General features: G+C 43.8%; 4 protein-coding genes across 4 annotated transcripts; 3 read left to right on the top strand and 1 right to left on the bottom strand.

Annotated features, from left to right (window-relative positions):
• Positions 1-1,172: 1,172 nt before the first annotated feature.
• Bcpse1 lies at positions 1,173-5,560 on the bottom strand. Its single transcript, XM_001547948.2, has 6 exons — positions 5,069-5,560; positions 4,780-4,999; positions 4,551-4,726; positions 4,067-4,498; positions 1,943-4,017; positions 1,173-1,893 (listed from the first exon to the last, which is right to left on the bottom strand). Exons 1-6 carry the CDS (start codon positions 5,249-5,251, stop codon positions 1,686-1,688), a joined length of 3,294 nt encoding a protein of 1,097 aa, XP_001547998.1. The 5' UTR covers positions 5,252-5,560; the 3' UTR covers positions 1,173-1,685.
• Positions 5,561-6,386: 826 nt separating this feature from the next.
• BCIN_02g07420 (hypothetical protein) lies at positions 6,387-8,608 on the top strand. The gene is made up of 3 exons (XM_001547947.2): positions 6,387-6,856; positions 6,909-7,378; positions 7,428-8,608. Exons 1-3 carry the CDS (start codon positions 6,548-6,550, stop codon positions 8,095-8,097), a joined length of 1,449 nt encoding a protein of 482 aa, XP_001547997.2. The 5' UTR covers positions 6,387-6,547; the 3' UTR covers positions 8,098-8,608.
• Positions 8,609-10,504: 1,896 nt separating this feature from the next.
• Positions 10,505-13,041, top strand: BCIN_02g07430 (hypothetical protein). The gene has a single exon (XM_024691521.1). It carries the CDS (start codon positions 10,825-10,827, stop codon positions 12,757-12,759), a length of 1,935 nt encoding a protein of 644 aa, XP_024547292.1. The 5' UTR covers positions 10,505-10,824; the 3' UTR covers positions 12,760-13,041.
• A 2,262-nt stretch (positions 13,042-15,303) lies between these two features.
• On the top strand, positions 15,304-17,528 carry BCIN_02g07440 (hypothetical protein). Its single transcript, XM_001547945.2, has 2 exons — positions 15,304-15,967; positions 16,035-17,528. Exons 1-2 carry the CDS (start codon positions 15,436-15,438, stop codon positions 17,294-17,296), a joined length of 1,794 nt encoding a protein of 597 aa, XP_001547995.1. The 5' UTR covers positions 15,304-15,435; the 3' UTR covers positions 17,297-17,528.
• The last annotated feature ends 1,736 nt before the right edge of the window (positions 17,529-19,264 follow it).

Genomic DNA, 19,264 nt, shown 5'->3' on the forward strand with positions numbered 1-19,264 from the left:
ACAACCAGTTCCAATCTCGAGATCTAACCAGATGATGCACTTAATCCCCGCAGAAGATATCTCCCGCCCGTCCCGTCTGCAGACACTTCCACAGCTGGTGATAGATAGGGAGGGGGTACACTCGTGCTTCCATACCATCAACACGAATGGATGTCGTATGAACAAACAAACCATTCTTGATGCCTTAGGTAACCTTATCCAGCATTCTAGATAGGATATGATAGGATAGGATAGGTTACTGATCTACTCATTTGTACCATCCTGTCTCTCTAATTAGAGGATATAAAAGAAGAAAAGAAAAGAAAAGAAAAGAAAAAAAACGCAGGAGGATTATTAATCATTCACACCACACAACTTCTCAAGCATGCGCAATTACCCAAGGCCCCTTTTCCCATCAATATAAACCAATATAAATCAACATTTAAAAAAAAAACCATAAAACAAAAAAAAAAACAATTTTTTTTATTTTAAATATCATATATTATGATCACTAAACATCCTATTCTGATTTATAGTTCAATTATTACGACGAGATTCTCAAGTACTAATGCATACACACACACACACACACACATATACACACATACATACACATAGGTATACACACATACCCAACATCAAACCAACCAATCCTTCTCCTTCTAGTATCTACTAATAACATCTACTAATATCTCTCCTATAGAACTTATCCATCCATCCATCTATCTATCTATCCATCCACCCATCCACCCAACAACAAACAATCTTTTCCCCTCCCATCCTCATCCTCATCCCCAACAACAAAAACATCAACAAATTACAGATCTAAACACAAATGACTATTGATTACCTACACAAACCACCTCTCTGCTCTACTCATCACCCACCCCAGAGATCTACTCCAAATCTACCCATCAATCTCCCTCTTCTACCGTCCATCCCTCCTCATACATCATTCACCCACCCATCACATCCACCCACTCACCACCCACCACGCATCCCCTCCTTCACTAGTCTCCCCCTCCCCGTCAAACAAATGCAAGAAATCATCCATTCCCTTTCCCCTCTTCCCCCTCCAAAACTCTAGGCGCCACATAATCCCAGCTCAAAGATCCCGAAACCCTAGTATCGGGCATCACGGCATTGCGTCACCATATGCAAGCCACTATCATGTAGGGACCCCAGCCCTTTTTTGGTTACCATTATGGCCCTTGATTAAAATCTATCACGAATTTTCTCACCAAGAACTTATAAGTATATTTTTTTTTCATTCGCCTATCTGTAATTTTGGATTTGACCCTTGTCTTGTGAAGTCAACATCTCACCATATTAAGATTTTCTGTTTTCTCTTCTTTCTTTTCCATGTCCCGATTCTTTGTCCATCTGCATCCTAGGCTTTCCTAAGCTATTTAAAACATGAGATGGTCTGAAGAAACCATTGTTACTTTCCTCAGAAAAAAAGAAAGAAAAAAAAATCTAGCTTGCAGTGGCTCCCGTTTGATCGCTGTGTCATTCCATACACCCATTGAACTCGCCGAGTAATATTGATGACTAGCCAAATTTCAACCACAACCTTAGCCTAACCATCCCAAAGGTAACCCGGAAAATATACGTGCTCATGTGGTATCATTCTATCATCAAAATTTTATCTCATACCCTCAGCCACCCATGCAAATCGAATATCAATCTCAAGGCAAAGCGAAGGATCAAGCAAACCATGCGTGAACAATTGCTTGAGTTTCCGGGGAAAGTTGCGCCAAAAGTTGAGCGGGATTTAAACTTGCGGCCGCGAGGAGGGTTTTAGTAGCTTCAACAACTCTGGTGGCAGTCTGTCCTTGTAGTGTCTCGGCTTCAAGAGCTTGAGCAACGAAAACGAAGACCTTGGCTGGTTGAGAAGTAACAGCGGGGTTTTGTCTAGGTGTGTTAGTCATGTATAAATCAAATTTTAAATGTATAAACTTACTGTTCAATGAGCTGAACAAGGAAAAGGTATGCATATGGAGCAGCCTCTTCATCGTTGACAATAGGTAGAGTATCGATCCATGCTGTGACGACTGCTTGTTGATTCGCAACACCAGATGCATTGTAATGCAATATCTTAGCAATGGCAGCACATGCATTCTCCGTCGCGTAAACATTGTCTTCGCCTCTCGCGTTAGGGATTTGCGTAGCATCGAACAAAAGCTGAATTGTGTTGCCTACAAATTCAGTCCATGGTGCACCTCCCCTATGTGCTGCGACACCAATACCATAGGTAGCGGCTTGACGATTGGCGGGAGCAGGATCTTGGCATCCAGCAATCAAGGGGCCCTTGATAAGAGGTTCCATATATCTAGCGCTCTCTGCACCGCAGAACTCGAGAACATCATCAATGATACACAATCCCCATTGTCTTTGTGTGGGGTCCTCGCTTGAGAGAAAAGCGGAATATGTTGTGAGCAGTTTCTGCCACGATTCCAAGAAAGCGGGACCGTGGTTCTTGAAAATACAATGGAATGCTTTGTTCATGTCGGAGAGCAGAGTTTGATCGTCTTCAATAGCGTAAAGTGTTTCCTCAGAATCTTCATCGCCTTCTTCTCGATTGGCATCAGCTCGCTCCTCTGCCCTAGCCTTGACGCGTTCTTTGTAATCTTCGAGGGCAGAGATCGCAGAATCCATAAATAGATCCATTTGCTGTCTAGGAAGACAATTCTTGCCCATCACTTCCACCGACTCGTAAAAGCATTGATACATCTCAGCAAGTGTATCAATAGCTGGTTCGGCACTCAGAACCTCAAGGACCTTAGGGATTGTTGCTGCCCAAAGGTCTCTTAGCTGAGAGGACTCAGGACCGTATGCTTTCTTATAGGAATTGAGTAATTGTGGTACACACTTCGCCGAGACCACTCGAACAGGATCATGGAAGAAGAACGCGAGACCTGGCAAGGCAATGTTTACCATAACACCTTGCACATAAGGAGCAAAATGGGCCTCCAAGACTTGGGCATAGACCACCAAGAGCTCGATTGCCATGTGCTTGTCGTCAAGAGTGCTAGTTTTGATGCCAATAACTTTGCCCTTGAGTGGAACAAGCTCCCAGCCCTCTTGTGCTTGTACGGCCTCGACTTCTTCTTCGTCATCAAGAAGTTGAATATCTGCTTTAGCACTCGCCAACTCCAAAAGAGGAGGCATGACATATTCAAGATATGCAAGGAAGTCGGTTCCCATAACCCGACACATACGTCCCCAACAGTGCATGAGGTATTGAGCCTGTGGATCATCTGACTCCACAATGCCTTGTTGAACAGTGGCCAATAATTTGACCAAGTCTATCGCGTCAGTGCCTAATCTCTCCCTTCCGACTGCCAAGGCGATTAAAGTAGCACATTCCATTGCTTTTGCGCGTAGCAAACGAAGCTCCTTTGTTGATTCTGCCTTCAAGACATTGAAGAGGATAGGCATCAAGGTATCGTAGTATTTAGCAAAGGCGGCCTCTGCGGAGTCTGCAATAGTTGCGATTGTAGAGAGAGCTTGTTCTTGAACATATCTCTTTGGGCTTTGAAGAAGTTGGAATAAGTTGCTCAATAAGTCATCGAGATATGGCTCAAGAGTCTTCTTTTCAGCCTCTTCACAGAAGTTGACGAGAGCAGCTGCTGCGTGAGCTTGGACACGTGGCTCCGGGCTCTTGAGAACCGGGATAATGCTGCCTACCACAATTTCGTGATATTGTGCCTGCATGGTTCCTGCAAAATCTGTACTCATTTGTCCGAGAGCATTGCAACCGGCCCATCGCACACGCGGATGTCGATCGCTCAAAGCAGGAACAACAAGCTCCAGAACTTTGTTTAATTCTCCAAGCATCAAATCCCTGCAGCCTTCTGAAATTGCTGAGATGGCCATCAATGCAGCATGTCTATCTCTCCATGCTTCGGAAAGCATCATTCTGGGTAGCCAATTAAAGGTAGGTGCCAAAATAATTGATCCTCCGAGCTTGTTTGCCAATCGATCCATACATTGCTCACCAGCGACGTGATTCAAGTCACTCTCCTCCGGATCCATCTGTTCAAGTCAGCTAGTGGTTTGGCAAATCGAGTGGGGATATCCGTACATCATCTGAAGCATTCCAATCGGCTGCATCATCGTCATCCTCGCCAATATCAGTCATAAGACTCAGGCACTGAGTAATCATATCTGTTACAAAACTCGAATCCTTCTTCACCATAGCTGGAGCATAATCGGCAAATGTTGCCATGAGCTCGAGAGCATTTTGACGAACCACGTCGCTCAATTCCTTCTCCTGAATTGTTTGAATACAGAATGTAACTAGATTGTGAAATAATGGTCTAAACATCTTTGGGGCAACCTCTGCAAGGGTCATGAGTGAAATAAGTGCTGTGCTGAGACTCTCTGAGTCCACACTTTCCTTCAACGGTGGTAGGATTGAGAGGACTTCGGGTATAAGACCATAGTATTTTAATTGTGACTTTTTTCCGAGGCTAGAGAAAAATGATGTAAATGCTTCCATAGCTGCCAAGCGGACCTTGTTATGTCATTAGTGATTGTCCTGTATCCTAACCGTCAAGGGAACTCACTGCAGTTTCGGTATCTTGGAAGCCGTTCTTGAAAGCTGTGAGTACTGTATCTTCATGTTGCTTTTCGATTATGCCAGGAGTCGTAGAGAATATTCTGAATGCTATCTCTCTCTGTCCAGCTATCTGCGAAGAACTTAGAGTAGAGAGAACACCCAGGATTTCTGGCCATTGTTCACCTATGAAATGTTAGACTGGCTTGCTAAACACTTCCTGCGCCCAAGTATTATACCATTATCAGAATATTCTCGAGCTATTTCAGCAACCGCATCTCCAATCTTATTTCTCACTGAATTCGACTTCTCCAAACCTAATGCCTCTATGAGCTTTTGTCGGATAACATATGCTTCTTGCTTTGGAATGGCGAGAAATAATTCGATCGAGTTGTTCTCGTCGGTCTTGCGAGACTTGGATGCTATACGACGGAAGATGACTGCCGCAAAGGATCGAGTCTACAACATGATCCAAATTAGAGACGCAGAACGACAAGTTGGATATTGAGGACCAGAGATAAAACTTACGGTTGCATCGTTGGAACCATATATGTGCTCCACCAAGCCCATCAACAACATTTCAGGCTTGGTGGCTACCCAGTTATTGTTCAAGTGCTCTTCAGCCTGCGCACGAACATTATTGTCGGTGGATTGTAGAGCAGACAGTAGCTGTGCAAGCTCTGCATGTGCGTCTGCTGGAAGAACAGACATGGTGATGAGATGTGGGTGGGAAGACTCGAAGGGGCTCAAAGGATACGAGGGATCGGAATGTTGAATATTAAGAAGTTATGCACTTGGCGCCAGGCGCATTCAATGCGCCCTAATTCCTACAAAGTCGAGGGTGGAAGATAATTATTGTACGGAATGGCAAAAAAGATGGACAAGAGAAAGATTTGCAGGGAGAGGAAGAAAGGTTTCTCTCTCTTTATTCGGAAAGTTGACGTTGGATAAAGTTGTGTTGTTGTGGTGGGGGGTTTAGAATTTAGAATTTAGAATTTTAGAATTTTAGAATTCCCTCCCAATTTTTTTTTGGAGATCACCAAACATTTATCAAAGTGACTCTCGCGCTAAAATTCCGGATCCATGTGAGTGGTCTCTGCTGCGAGAATGGCTCACAGTGAATGGCCGTGTCAGCGAGCAATACGATTGAATGTGTACCTAGTACCAACAAATACGGCCTGGGCAGCCGTACTTTGAGACGAGCCCTGGGTACTGCTGCTGGCATTTCTGATTTTGTGTGTGTGTTGGATTATGTGTATTGCATCACAGCTACTGTCAATCGATGGCGATGGCATTGTAGCAACACTTCATGGAAGGACTGATCAGTGAGACTGGAATGCCTACCCAGCTACGATTTGAGAGGAGGGATGCTTGCGTACTGTCTGGTCCTCGTAGGCTGCCGGCTAATGATTCCTTATGACTCGATGCTCGGAATGTTCATGCGTGTCCAATAATATACCTATTTGCGACATATAAAACATATAAAACATGTAATAATAAATATACCTCTCTAATAAGGGGTCACAAGCAAATCTGCAAATCTACATTTGAACCCTCCAAAACCCACCGCACACTCTTTTCCCTCCCTTCTCTTCTGTCCCTGCCCCCTCCCTTGAAACATCTCTCTATGATCATTGTCCTAGGTGTTCAAAATATGATCCAAATTTATAATTTATACCAAATCCCGTCCGTCTGCTGCGTAATTTACCGCAAATCAAAAAAGTATATTACTCAAACGGTCATCATGACCAAATTTACCCCAATTTTTTAGACGGCAAGGGATCTTAGCGTGCTGCTACCCCTCAATCCATGCTCGCTATGATCATTCATTCCCATCTATCCCCTCGTACATATTCTACACCAACAATCACATTCACAATCACATTCAAATTCAGATTCAGATTGCATCAATCCAATCAATTAAAATCACGACCCATACAACCACAAACAACAGACTGCATACGCAGGTAGCGACAGATCAAAGTCTCGTATTAATCTCTCTCTGCCATGGCAGATCGCACAGTGTTCGATCCTCCTCCGAGGCAAAGTACTTCTTCACCTAGTAATAACAATCCTGCGAGCATCGCTCATCGTTCTAGTTTTGCGGAAAATCTCCGACAGTCACCAAGAGCTCATAGGCATCCATCCTTCACACAGGCTGCAGTTCAAGAGTTGCTGAACCACCCTCCAGCTCAAAAGGGCGGAGATCCAAAATTCGCGGGAAGGGATTGGAGACAAATTCACGTTGGGGAATTGGTACAGGAATCTGATATTCATTGGTGTGAACTTGATACAGATGTTGAACATGCGACAAAGGTTTGCATATATTTCTTCACAGTAATACTTTGAGTATTAATCTTATGAACAGGCGCTGATAGAGTCCGGTCCTCCAAATGTCATTCTCATCCGCGAAACTCCAAATGATTTGACTGCGTGCGACAGCTTCGATTACAACGACCTCAATGCATACCTCCTCGTCGTCCTTGGACTAGCAAGCCCCGATGAAGCACAGACGGACACATATTCGCAATTAGCAAGCAAAGCTCGGGAACACGCACCTATCCCACTTCGAGATGTGATAACACTTGCCAAAAAAGAACCTCTTACAACCCTCTCTCAATCAGAAGACCTTTCGAAAGCCGTCGAAATATTTGGCAGTGGTGTACATCGTATCCTTGTTTGCAAACCAGGCACTACAACAGTTGTGGGAATCTTGAGTCAATTGAAATTGGTTAAATTCTTGTGGGATAATGGTAGCAGTTTTCCAGCCATCGATCAGTTATACCCAACTATTTTGAGGGATTTGAACATTGGAACACAGCACGCTATCGCAATCAAGTGAGCTGTCAGTATCCTCACAACTCGAAATCTGCTAACAAGGGTATAGTGGTGACAAACTTCTCACGGATGCTCTTCAGCTCATGAGCAATGAAGGATTGACCAGTATTGCAGTGGTTGACAATGCTGCAAATGTTGTTGGTAACATATCAACCGCTGATACTAAACTTCTTACACATACAAGTAGTCTACCTCTCCTCCAATCCTCTTGCATACACTTCATCTCTGTCATACTGAGCGAAAGAGGGATTGGTGATGGAAAGGATTCATTCCCAGTCTTCCATGTCAACCCATATTCAACTCTCGCCCATACAGTAGCAAAACTAGTCGCGACCAGATCTCATCGTATGTGGGTCGTCGAATCCGCGTCTCCATCTCCATCGGCTCCTGCGACCCCATCCCTCGCACATGCCTCCGTTGTTCAACAACCAAGCGGCAGTGGTTCCGTACCACCTTCTCCTTCATTCCCCGCTGTATCCGCCGCAGCTTTACCCGGCGCACGTATCTCAGGTCGTTTGACAGGAGTCATTACTCTATCCGATATTCTCAATCTTTTCGCTCGTACATCAGGTCTCAATCCCTTGAATCCAAATGAATCTCGAGCGAGAAGAAGAAGGAGCTCAAGTGCTTCGTTAAGACCGAGTATGGATTCATCAAGAGGAGATTATCTGGATACAATACGAGGCGAGCGTGGATCAAGCGTAGATAATAGAAAATGAGGGATTATGTGACGGAAAGCATGCGAGGTTGATTTTTCAATATGAAGAAAGCGAGAATAGAAATATCCACTTCAATAGCCTCATGTCACCGTGAGGCGTCATTCAAAGAAAAGAATAGGTTCAAAGCAGAATACGATGGAGTAGTCATACAACATTCTGGGCAAAAGTCCAAATACTATACGCATCGTTCAGAATGAACAGATGTTGAATGGCAGACCCTAAACGAGGACTTGAGAATGCCCCCAAAGTATGAGAGTACCTAGACCAAGGTGCGTTCGATCTTTATAGTGAGCAAAGTGTCGTTTCGATAGGTTGCGCTTCCTTTTTTCTCTTTCACGCGCGTACTCTTTTAGTTTCTTAGGAATCGTGTTACATCACTTTATTGAATTGAGTGGAATTGAATTGAATTGAAATTGGGAAACGCAGGAATGTTTCTAGATACCTCTACTCTCTATCTTAGTCTTAGCAATGACATACATATAATATGATTTGAAAAATGCATGCCTTTATATCTTCCGGGTATATCACACTGTGTCCTCGTGTTTATGGTTTTGCTTGTGGTTTTGCCTTTTTGTATTATTATTGTTGGTTTTGTCATTCTTGCTATGGTCATTGTTGTAAGTTAGGTATTCTGATTATTATCATCACATCACATCATATCAAGAAAAAAAAAATGAAATGAAAAGAAATGAAGGAAAGAGAGGAGAAGAGAAGAGAGAAAATGAACACTACATAATACACATTACGTAGGTATTGCACATTGCACATTGCACATTGCACATTGCACACTATTATATCTCGTCCCATCTCATCGCATACGGAAACCACTTGTTCTTTTTGCCTTTTTTTACCGTTTTGCTTTCTGGATTCGATTTTTGGAGTGAGGGGTTGGTGAGTGAGGGTTTTACTGTATTGTATTGGGTTTGGGGTTTTGGTTGTGTTAGGTTAGGTTATGTTATGTTATGTTATGTTATATTGGGGAAATACTCGAATAGATAGTTTAGCTCCCCCGGGATGCACTTGGTGGTTTTTGAAGATTGTATAGGGGTTCTGTTTTTTGGGGGGGGGGAGGGAACTTGTTGCTGCTGCTGTTGATGTTGATGTTGATGTTGTTGTTGTTGTTGTTGCTGGAAGAAAGGGATGGGTACGGCTGAAGAGAGCGTTGGATTGTGCTGAGTGTGTGGGTGCGTGAGTGGGTGCGTGAGTGCTGATGAATGATGGAGATATAGATATAGATATAGATATAGATATATGGGAGAGGAATTCAGGTAACGAGGGTAGGGAGGGGATGGATTAGGGAAGGATGAGAGGGGAAGAGAGAAGATGAAGATGAAGATGAAGATGTAGAAGGAGTGAGATAGTAGTAGGGAAGGAAAAGGTGTAGTCAGTATTCGAGTATTTGTGATTTAAGCGAATGGGTAGAGAGGTAGATGTGTTTTGAAAGGGTTCTGTCTGCATGCTGGACTGGATGGAGGTTAAGGGCTGAGGAATGAGGATGGGGGAGGGGGTTTGTGTAGGGGTAGTGGTAGTTACTTGTAAAAACCTGAGGAGGACATGAAATTTGGGATTGAGGATGTAGAATGTATGAGTAGTAGTGGTGTTTTGTTTTATATAGATGGATTGAATAGATCTAAGGAGTGGTAGTTTGACAAAGGAAAGATAGACCTAACTTCACTTCTGATCTATTGGCTTACTGTTCAAAGCTTCTATGCTAGGTGTGAAGAAAATGGATTCAATCAGTTGGATTCACCGCATACCTGCTTCTCATCGCTTGTTGATTGGTGCCCGCATTGTCGAAATTGATGATGTCGCGGCTTCATTTGGGATAAGAGGGAGTCAGTCGGTCGGATTTTTCTCGGCGATGGCGCGTTGGCTATGGAGTGGACTCCTGGTGAGGTTACGCTGTGCTGGATTGTTTGTTGTGAGGAATCAACGGTGTTCTAGAGTTGTGTTTGCATGCGATGACCTCCAGCAAGTAGAAACCGATCGCGACATCCTCATCGTCGGCAGCAATCCAATGGTACCCTCTCAGCTCTTCAAACATCATACATCTCCCGTCGTTGCGAGTATCAACACAATCTTCTGGTGACGCCGACGTGCATGTCTGGATCAATCATCTGAAGAAGCATCTCGCGAGCAAAGGCATCGAAGTGTTTGAGCGGCTACCATTCAGCAATGCCATCTTGTTTTCTTCCACGATCATGATCGGTATGCACAGATACACATATATACTTTCTCAAATCTTTTCCTTATCAAAGTTCATGCTAAAGACAGATAAAGTGGATCAATGACCGAATGTCCCGTTGTATCCGACAGATCTTTTCTGCAACAAGCTTTGGTGTGAGAGCATCCCCGAAATAGCAAGAATCATCGCGTTTTTCGCACTCCTGACCTAAACAATTATCAAGTTGGAGAAGTTGCAGGTGTTGGAGCTTCGATCTAGATTTCGCATGTCAAGGTCAAGTACCGAGAATACCTCCCTTGATGCTGAAGGGGTCAACTTTCTCGGTGGATGCAATAACAGCATTAATACGCATAATTGCATCTCGGTATTTACATATAAATATATAAATAACTTGTTGGCCTCCTGAAAAGACTGTTTTTCGATAAGCATGAGAGAATTTTGGTGAGCGATTTTGTATTCTCTGCTGAACAGGGGTTTTGGAAAGTCCTATCCTACATGAGACTTCGGCCGAATTACATTCTATCCCGAAGGCGCAAAATTTCATGACAACATTTGAGTTTGACCCAAATCATTCCATTGAATCAATTCTCCCACATATATCGAAGGAAAAGAAGAAAGGAAAGATGGATAACCAATTATTAAATCAACCAACCGCATCGAATCAACAAGTTCAGCCGCAGCCTTTCGCGGGAGATCAGCAAATCGATCCCAACTTACCAAGCCAACAAGGCTCTGACATCCGACCTGACATCCGACCTGGGCGGCAACGGGTCAAACGTGCATGTCAACCTTGCAAATCAAGAAAGAAGCGTTGCGATGGATCGGAGCCTTGCGCTACATGTATTCGATACGGGTACGAATGTCATTATGAACTCGGTCCGAGGAAACGGAGAAGACACACGTTGAAAGATCACGATACCGATGTTTCTCAGAGTCACAGTTCGCCTGATGCGAGCATTCATCATCGAGATGAAAGGGAGAGAGCAGATAGTGAAAGTGCTCATGTCCCCCATACCAGTGGCGCCAAAGATACAAGTCTCTGGGGGAAAGCATTTGCTGCTTCGTTGGCGTTGAAATTGGATGCGGGGAAGTTGAGCAAACCTCATTTGGCCTGGAATTTGGGTCTCAAGGATGAACAATCATATGCTCAGCCGCCGATCACGAGAGTGATAGGTCAAGCTGAGATGCAGAGACTTGTCAATCATTATTTCAATACCACGCATCAAATCTTTGGCATTTTCAAGAGAGATATCTTTGAACGGAAGATCCAAGAGAGATGGGGAGTGAATTTTGAAAACTCTGATCCGCATGATCCCATCTTGTGTGGTGTTGCAGCATTGGGATCTTTGTTTTCCGGCGGCAGCCCAAGTCCCGCAGAGGCACAATTGGTAGAATTAGCAAAGATAGCTTTGGAAACGACGAGTGTGTTGAATTATCCTTCTCGGCATCATGTGGTGGCATGGGTATTAAGGGCACTGTTTCTGAGATGTACGGCTTGTCCTCATGCTGCATGGATTGCCAGCTGTACAACGATGCACATTATTGAGAGTGTAGGAATGGAGGATGATTCGGATAGCAGCAGTAACGACGCGGAGCTCGAGAGAGGAATTAGTTGTGGGGTTTTAAATATGCAGAGATTATTCTGGATCGCTCGAGTTTTGAATTCATGGGTTGCAAACGATTATGGACGGTCGAAAGTTACTGTGAAAATTTCTCCACCTCCTTTTCCCTCGCCGGAGGGTGAAGCGGATGTCACACTCGATTATCTCACCTTGTTTCAAATATCGGAACGTCTAGATCAGGATACGAATCATACGGCCGAGGAATTCGAAGCAGGCATAGAATCCACGTACAGATTTCATGCTCGATCAGACGGTGCAACACTTTCACAAGCCAACTTGGGTTTAGGATTTTACCGCCGGCTGCGTCTCCTAGCATCGACTATATCACCAGAAACCATTTCTCAGGTGATATCCATTGGCGTTAAAGGCTTAGGATCCGTAACGAAAATGGTAGAGCGTCGTCATCCTTGGTGGCATGTTGCCAATATCCCCTTTCAATTCGTCTGTATCCTGCTCGTCATAGATACTCCTGAGTCACTATCACATATCGGCGAAGCTCTCGAAACTCTAGATGCAGTATCCCGCTGTTTCAGCACTCGCTCACTTACAGAATCTGCGGCAACAGCCAGAACACTAGTAGAATTATCTCTAAAGCGGAAGCAAGAAGAAATTAATATTCTGAGTCAGGGTCTCAAGACGAGGATGGAACCAATGCAGACTAGTCAATTGACAATTCCGAACATGAATGGTAAACAAATGATGCCGTCACCGATGATGATGGGAAATGTAAACGGGAATGGAAATGGTATGGTCTCTGGAATGCCGAATATTGGTTCGATGGATTTTACGGGCTTCGATTGGGATTCTTTCTTGTGTATGGATATTCCGGTGTTGGATGCTACGGCAATTCTTTGAGGGAAGATCGGTTTCAGATGTAGTATATTTATTTGAGAGGAAGTTAACTTTATCAAATACCTCTCTGGTAAAGTTGGGAGGTGTCAGGACCGGCATGAAATTTCCTGCTGGGTGGCGAGTGAGCGCGATATTGTATATACCTACCTGCTTTAAGCGTTGATATTTTAGAGAGTAAACAATTCAGAACACAATACGCATATATAACGGGGATTAATATTCTTGGAAAGGCTTAGTAGGTAACCCGAGTATCGCTAATGTAACTAAATAAAGCAAAATAAAACAAGAGTGTGAAAGCTCAAGGATATATACATAAGGAACTGAATATGTTCGTGTGAAGTATATATCCTGTATATGATATAGTATAGTATCATATAGCATAGTGTAATAGAGTAGAATAGAATAGAATAGAATAGAATAGAATAGAATAGAATAGGAAGATATAAAAATAATTGAGATTGGAAGTAAGAAATAAGAAATAAATATATTGTGTATTTTTTTTTTAGGTTAATTAGATATAACGTATCTATCTATCTATTTACATACCTGTTTATCCAACCATCTATATATAATAAACCCCCTGAAATTACAATAAGGATTCTATATTCATCTGATTTAGAGATTGTAGATGTGATTTGATGAATTGATAATACTTTGGGGATTTGGAGATTTTGGATTGGGGGATTTGGGATTTTGGGGGGTTGGTTTAGATATGGATGGGATTGGATGTGGGATTGGATTGGTTATGGGATTGGATATAGGTTGGGAATAGGTATAGATATGGAATTGATAGATGAACTGGGGATGAGAATTAGGAATAGGCTTGGGTATAAGTGTGGATATATGTAGATATAGAATTGGATATGTGTGGGTATGAGTGTAGATGTGAATAAAGAGATGGATGGGTGAGTGTGGGATGGATGGATAGGGAATGGGAAGGTCTGTTGGAGGTGGTGAGAATAAGAATGGTGGTAGTGATGGTGATAATGAAAAAGAAAAAAGAAAATTGATAAAAGAGGGAATGTAATGGAACGGAATTGGGTGGTTTAGAGGAAGTTTTGAGGAGGTTTAGGTTTAGGGCTAGATTCGGAGATGCGGCAATTAGTTTATCGTTTGTTGTTAGATTGATAGTTAGGTAGGTAGTCAAGTATTCCTGAAGCAAAACAAGAAAGGGAGTGAGATAGCTGGGTTTGTGTATAGGTAGGTAAACGGTTAGCTAGTGGATTGCGGAATAGTTGCAATTTCTTGATTCTATTGTTATAAACAGATTCGTGGATTTCGAGAGGTGATGGGAAGGTTTTGGGGTGACTGCTGTTTGTATATATTTTTCATTATTTACTTTATGATCAAATCAACAAGTATCAAAAACCAAACCTCAAACCGCAGCACCAAAACCCCATCCATCATCATATCTGTCTATCGATCTCTCAGTCATCTCGCTCCACCCATGCACAATTCAGCCCTATGGAATACAGCACGCCCAAACCCAGAGCATCCCTGCACCCGACATCGGCAAACTTTACCGCAGAACCCACAGCCATTACCTCGGGCCGTGACCGCATCTTCGAGTGTCTTTTTGTTGCGATATCAGGGAACGGCATTGTGATGGGATGGAGATTGGAAAAATTTTGCTGGATAATGGGCCGATTGTATGTGCCAAGATGCCGAGATTGAGGGTTTGGGAGGGGCGGGTGAGGGTCGAGTGAAGGATTGGGTGGCATGGTATGGTTGGTGAGGCCAGGGCAGGGAAATGGTGGCGTGTGTGTGTATGTGTGTCTAGGTAGGTGGTGAGGAAGAGGAAGGTTCTAGATTGTGTGGTGTGATGTTGTGGTGTTAGGTCTGTGAGTTTATCTATGCTTCATGTATGGAGAGTAAAACTTTGGGTAAATAACACCTTTCACAGACTGGGTGATTCGATACCGAATCTTGGGAATGTTTTCGTATGTTTATGTATGTATCGGTTGTATTTAGGCTAACTTTCCATACAGAGTGTATGCTACAGTATCAGATAAGATGGATGAGATGAGATGTGATCTCGTCCCTCCAATTATTCTTTGCAAACTACACGATCGATGTAGTAAAATTGTCTCCGAGATATCAACCCCATTTAGATACGTATTCCCGACTCCTTTACTCCTTGTTTAAACGAGGTTCATCACTCATTACCCTAGAATTACCTACCAGTAAGATCATCTCCACTCACAACAACAGTCGCAAAACTACCACTCGGATCACAAGCGGATGTAAGTCGGCAAGAATAAGCTTTCTGATACCGCTTTGTTTTCTATCATTTCGATATCATAGCGTTTTAGAAAGTTTTATACGTGGATTAATGATCAGAGTCAGGGTTGATGGGTTGATAGTGGAGTCGTGAGATGTGATCACTAGTATGTATAGGGTAGTTGAGTGAAGTGTGTGAATAGTGAGAGGAAGATGTCGGATCTTGAGGTAATCATAGAGGTGTGAAAGCGGATGTGAAGATCTGGATGCGGGAATATATATAAAGGTCAAGGTACCTTTGTGAGGGGATTTGTTGTTTGTCAGATTGGGCTTCAGATATTTCTATATTGTCTTGTATTGTTACTTCGTCTTTGCGTTTGTGTTTCTATCCTGTACGAGTCGTCTACATACCTTATTTATCAAATTGCATGGTCCACATCCACATCTTCCTCTATCAAAATGTCAGACTCAGAGAGTAGTGCCTCGAATCCCAAGGATGCCCTCTACGAATCCATCCACAACAACCGCACATCAGATCCCCAAACCCCCATGGCCCGCACTCCCACGCACAAATCCACACATTCCCGTCGCGGTAGCAACACACTGCAAAACATCCCAACCCATCTCTCGCATAAAGAAACTCGCGACCCGAATCTCGATATCAATCTTCCCTATCGAACTCTCAGTCCCAATGCCAATCTCTCCGAATACACAACCGAGAAACCAGAAGGTGAAATCCCCTCGACGAATGGAAATGGAAAGATAGATTATAAACTCGTCACCTTCCTCCCTGATGATCCGGAAAATCCAAAAAATTGGTCAAAGGCGTTTAAATGGTATATCACCATGGTGGTTGCATCAACGTGTTTTGTCGTTGCCCTCGCTTCGTCGATTATCACGGCGGATCTGATTGGAGTAGAGGAAGAGTTTAATGTTTCTGAAGAGGTCGCACTTGTCAGTATTACGGTTTTTGTGATGGGTTTTGGTATTGGTAGGTTATTTCTCATTTTCTGATATTCATCTCGAGATAATAATGAAAGAAAGCTAATACAAAGCAGGCCCCATGATGTTTGCTCCTCTATCCGAAGTCGTCGGTCGCCGCTGGATATACGGAGTTACATTATTCCTAGCCGTGATCTTCATCATTCCCTGCGCCGTCGCCCAAAATATCGAAACCCTCCTCATCTGTCGCGCTCTCGATGGAATCTGGTTCTCCGCTCCCATGACCCTCGTAGGTGGTACCCTCGCCGATCTCTGGCGCACCGAAGAACGCGGTGTCCCCATGGCTGCCTTCTCCGCAGCCCCTTTCATCGGTCCCGCCATCGGTCCTCTCATCGGTGGATTCCTTTCCGATGCTGCAGGCTGGCGCTGGCTCTACTACATCCAGATCATCTTCGCCTTCATCGTCTGGATTCTCATCACCTTCACAGTCCCCGAAACATACGCTCCCACCATCCTCGCGCGACGAGCGAAGAAAATGCGCGAGCAAACTGGGGAACAGGAACACGTCACAGAACAAGATCTCGATCTAAGACCTTTTGCAGAACGGCTCCGCATTTTCTTGATTCGTCCTTTCCAGCTTCTTTTCGGAGAACTCATCGTCTTCCTCATTTCTCTCTACATGAGCGTCCTCTACGGCCTCCTCTACATGTTCTTCGTCGCCTTCCCCATCGTTTATCAAGAAGGGAAAGGTTACTCCGCAGGCACCACAGGACTCATGTTCATCCCACTCGCTCTCGGGGTCATCGCATCTGCTCTCTGCGCACCAATTGTAAACCGCAACTACATGACTCAGGTACGAAAATACAATGGACATCCTCCCGCCGAAGTAAGATTAATTCCCATGATGTGTTCATGCTGGTTCATCCCCATTGGACTCTTCATCTTCGCCTGGACTTCCTACCCTCATCTCCATTGGATCGGTCCGGCTATCGGTGGCTTCCCCGTTGGATTCGGATTCATCTTCCTATACAATGCGGCGAATAATTATCTAGTCGATTCCTATCAACACCAAGCAGCTTCAGCGCTCGCAGCGAAAACTTTCCTGAGATCGTTTTGGGGCGCTGCAGTGGTTCTTTTTACGGAACAAATGTATGCTCGCTTGGGATATCAATGGGCCAGTTCGCTTTTGGGCTTTATAGCGTTGGCGTGCTGTGCGATTCCGTTTGTGTTCTGGGTGTGGGGCGCGAAGATTAGAGAGAAGAGTCGGTTTGCTTATGCGGGAGGGGATGAGGAGGGATTGGGGAAGAAGGAGGAGGGGGAGAGGAGAGCCGGAGAGGAAGAGTTAGAGAGGCAGAGGAGTTATGTTAGTACGCCTTAGGCTTAGGGGGTGTCAAGATGGTGGTTTGAGAGATTTCCGGGGCCGGGGGAAGTTGGAGATGAAGAAGTGATTAATGATTTTTATGAGGGGATGTATCGAGAGATTAATGAAACAGGATGCTTTTTGGTGGGCGTTACGAGTAGAAGTATGAGATTCCCAATAGATTTGTATTAACAGTTTCGCATTATAATAGTTTAGATGCTCCAATAGAAATTACAGAATAATCTTCACACAGCCATCTTCTCATCAACCATATTCAAAGTTGCAAACCAACAATGTTTTAGACCTTTGCGCAATTTTTCTGGGAATATATTTCCTGCATCATTCATTTTGAAACTCCACTCTAAAATTTCACAATTTCCAAACCCCTCGATTTCCAAAGTCCTTTAGAAAAACACATACCTCCCAACCCCTAGTTTCCGGATATTGGGATTATTCAGCTCAGCCAGAGAGGTTGGGCAGGAATCACGCCACCCTTCCGACGTAGACTAGCGGTCAGGGCTCACCATCCGTATATTCTTGTTTTGAAGGTAATCCCAACTTGATTGAGGGTTAAGAGATGAGACTTAGAAGATCGGGATAGTAAAAATTAAATTATTCTGGTAATTTCATTCGATGTTCCAACCGAAGGAGTTGATGTTTCGTTGTCCTGTCGGATCTGCAGTCGATGAAGGCGGAGTAGTTGGTTGATGAATGATGGTAAAAAACGAAGTGTTGAAGTAGAAGAGCTTCATCCTTCTGGTGATGTGGGGGTAATATAGAGATTAAATTAATGAGTGTCGGGGAAGACTTGGATCTTGGCCTTGACGCTGTCGGTGGTGAAGTGATACCGAAATGTGGGAATAATCATGCGCAAGCATAGCGTTGACTGTAATTCAACCGTGATTACTGACCTAGTCCTCATATGGCACGTAGCCAGGAGCCAGAGAATAGTCATGAAAGATCGTAGTCTTAAATTGAGATTTTGAAACAAAGACTGACTCCACCTGGATGTTGTAACCAGTCAAGATTCGAGAGTTCTCAAGTTGCTTTTTGGCGGGAACACACATGGATCTTGGCCTTGATTATCCATTCGCCCCCGCTATGTTAGAATCCTAGGGATCAATCACGAGTGGTCGTACATTTTGACTCGAAGACTGATCACTGAACGATTTTGGGGGTCCTGATAATTACATCGTGTGCGAATCGTAGAGAGAAAATGGTAGTATTATTTACCTTCGTATTGTGGAAACTGAGCTTCTCCACGGGCAAATTCTTTGAATGCTGTAATTGAAGAGAGAACAAACATCAGGTTGCTTTCCGCCGAAACCAAGCCCCTTAATGCTGTAGTCAGAAAGACTACACATTTGTGGGTTATAAAAAGACTACTTAATCTGAGCCATTTTCCTTCTTGTAGGATCGCTCCAGACGAGGGTGAAATTGTTGTTACGTGTGAACTACATAGTCGATAGTGAACACTAGCCTCATTCACAGATAGTGATTGGCAGGTTGGGAATGAAGACAAAGTGTACATGAGTTCGGATTGTATTCGGATAGTGAAAGGCTTTCAATGTTCAAAATTCTTCCGATATTCTACAGCAAGTGAATACCCCAAAGTGCACTGAGGAATTGAAGACTCTCGGCGTCCTGATATGCTCCGATATCTGAAGTCAACTCTGCAGGTAGTTTTGCTCTAGCTCCAGCACCATATCTTCCAGTCAAGGAGAAAAATTCGTTGGCTCTGTAAGTGTAGCACGCGGGTGGCGCAGACCGTCTAAGGGCATCACAGATCTTGCAACCAGTTCAACGATCTACACGAACTCATTACTTCAAATGACACTTATGTTATATCTGAATTCTGAGATTGAATGGCTTCCATTGTCGGGCTGTATCCCAAAATATGGAAATTTATACAGACTCATTACAGGTACTGGAAAGTTGAATCGGTATGATCCACCTGATATGATAGAGCATTGATCTAATATGAGC

The sequence above is a fragment of the Botrytis cinerea genome, chromosome 2 (genome assembly GCF_000143535.2).
Source record: "Botrytis cinerea B05.10 chromosome 2, complete sequence".
Lineage (NCBI taxonomy): Eukaryota > Fungi > Ascomycota > Leotiomycetes > Helotiales > Sclerotiniaceae > Botrytis > Botrytis cinerea.

Bases quoted from the DNA above. Each gene is read 5' to 3' on its own strand.
- Bcpse1 (XM_001547948.2), bottom strand. From the start codon at position 5,251: ATGTCTGTTCTTCCAGCAGACGCACATGCAGAGCTTGCACAGCTACTG. The intron at 4,499-4,550 runs GTGAGTTCCCTT...TGACATAACAAG, and splicing joins TCCAAGATACCGAAACTGCA to GTCCGCTTGGCAGCTATGGA. The intron at 1,894-1,942 runs GTAAGTTTATAC...TAACACACCTAG, and splicing joins CTTGTTCAGCTCATTGAACA to ACAAAACCCCGCTGTTACTT.
- BCIN_02g07440 (XM_001547945.2), top strand. From the start codon at position 15,436: ATGTCAGACTCAGAGAGTAGTGCCTCGAATCCCAAGGATGCCCTCTAC. The intron at 15,968-16,034 runs GTAGGTTATTTC...AATACAAAGCAG, and splicing joins TGTGATGGGTTTTGGTATTG to GCCCCATGATGTTTGCTCCT.
- BCIN_02g07420 (XM_001547947.2), top strand. From the start codon at position 6,548: ATGGCAGATCGCACAGTGTTCGATCCTCCTCCGAGGCAAAGTACTTCT. The intron at 6,857-6,908 runs GTTTGCATATAT...TCTTATGAACAG, and splicing joins ATGTTGAACATGCGACAAAG to GCGCTGATAGAGTCCGGTCC. The intron at 7,379-7,427 runs GTGAGCTGTCAG...ACAAGGGTATAG, and splicing joins CAGCACGCTATCGCAATCAA to TGGTGACAAACTTCTCACGG.
- BCIN_02g07430 (XM_024691521.1), top strand. From the start codon at position 10,825: ATGACAACATTTGAGTTTGACCCAAATCATTCCATTGAATCAATTCTC.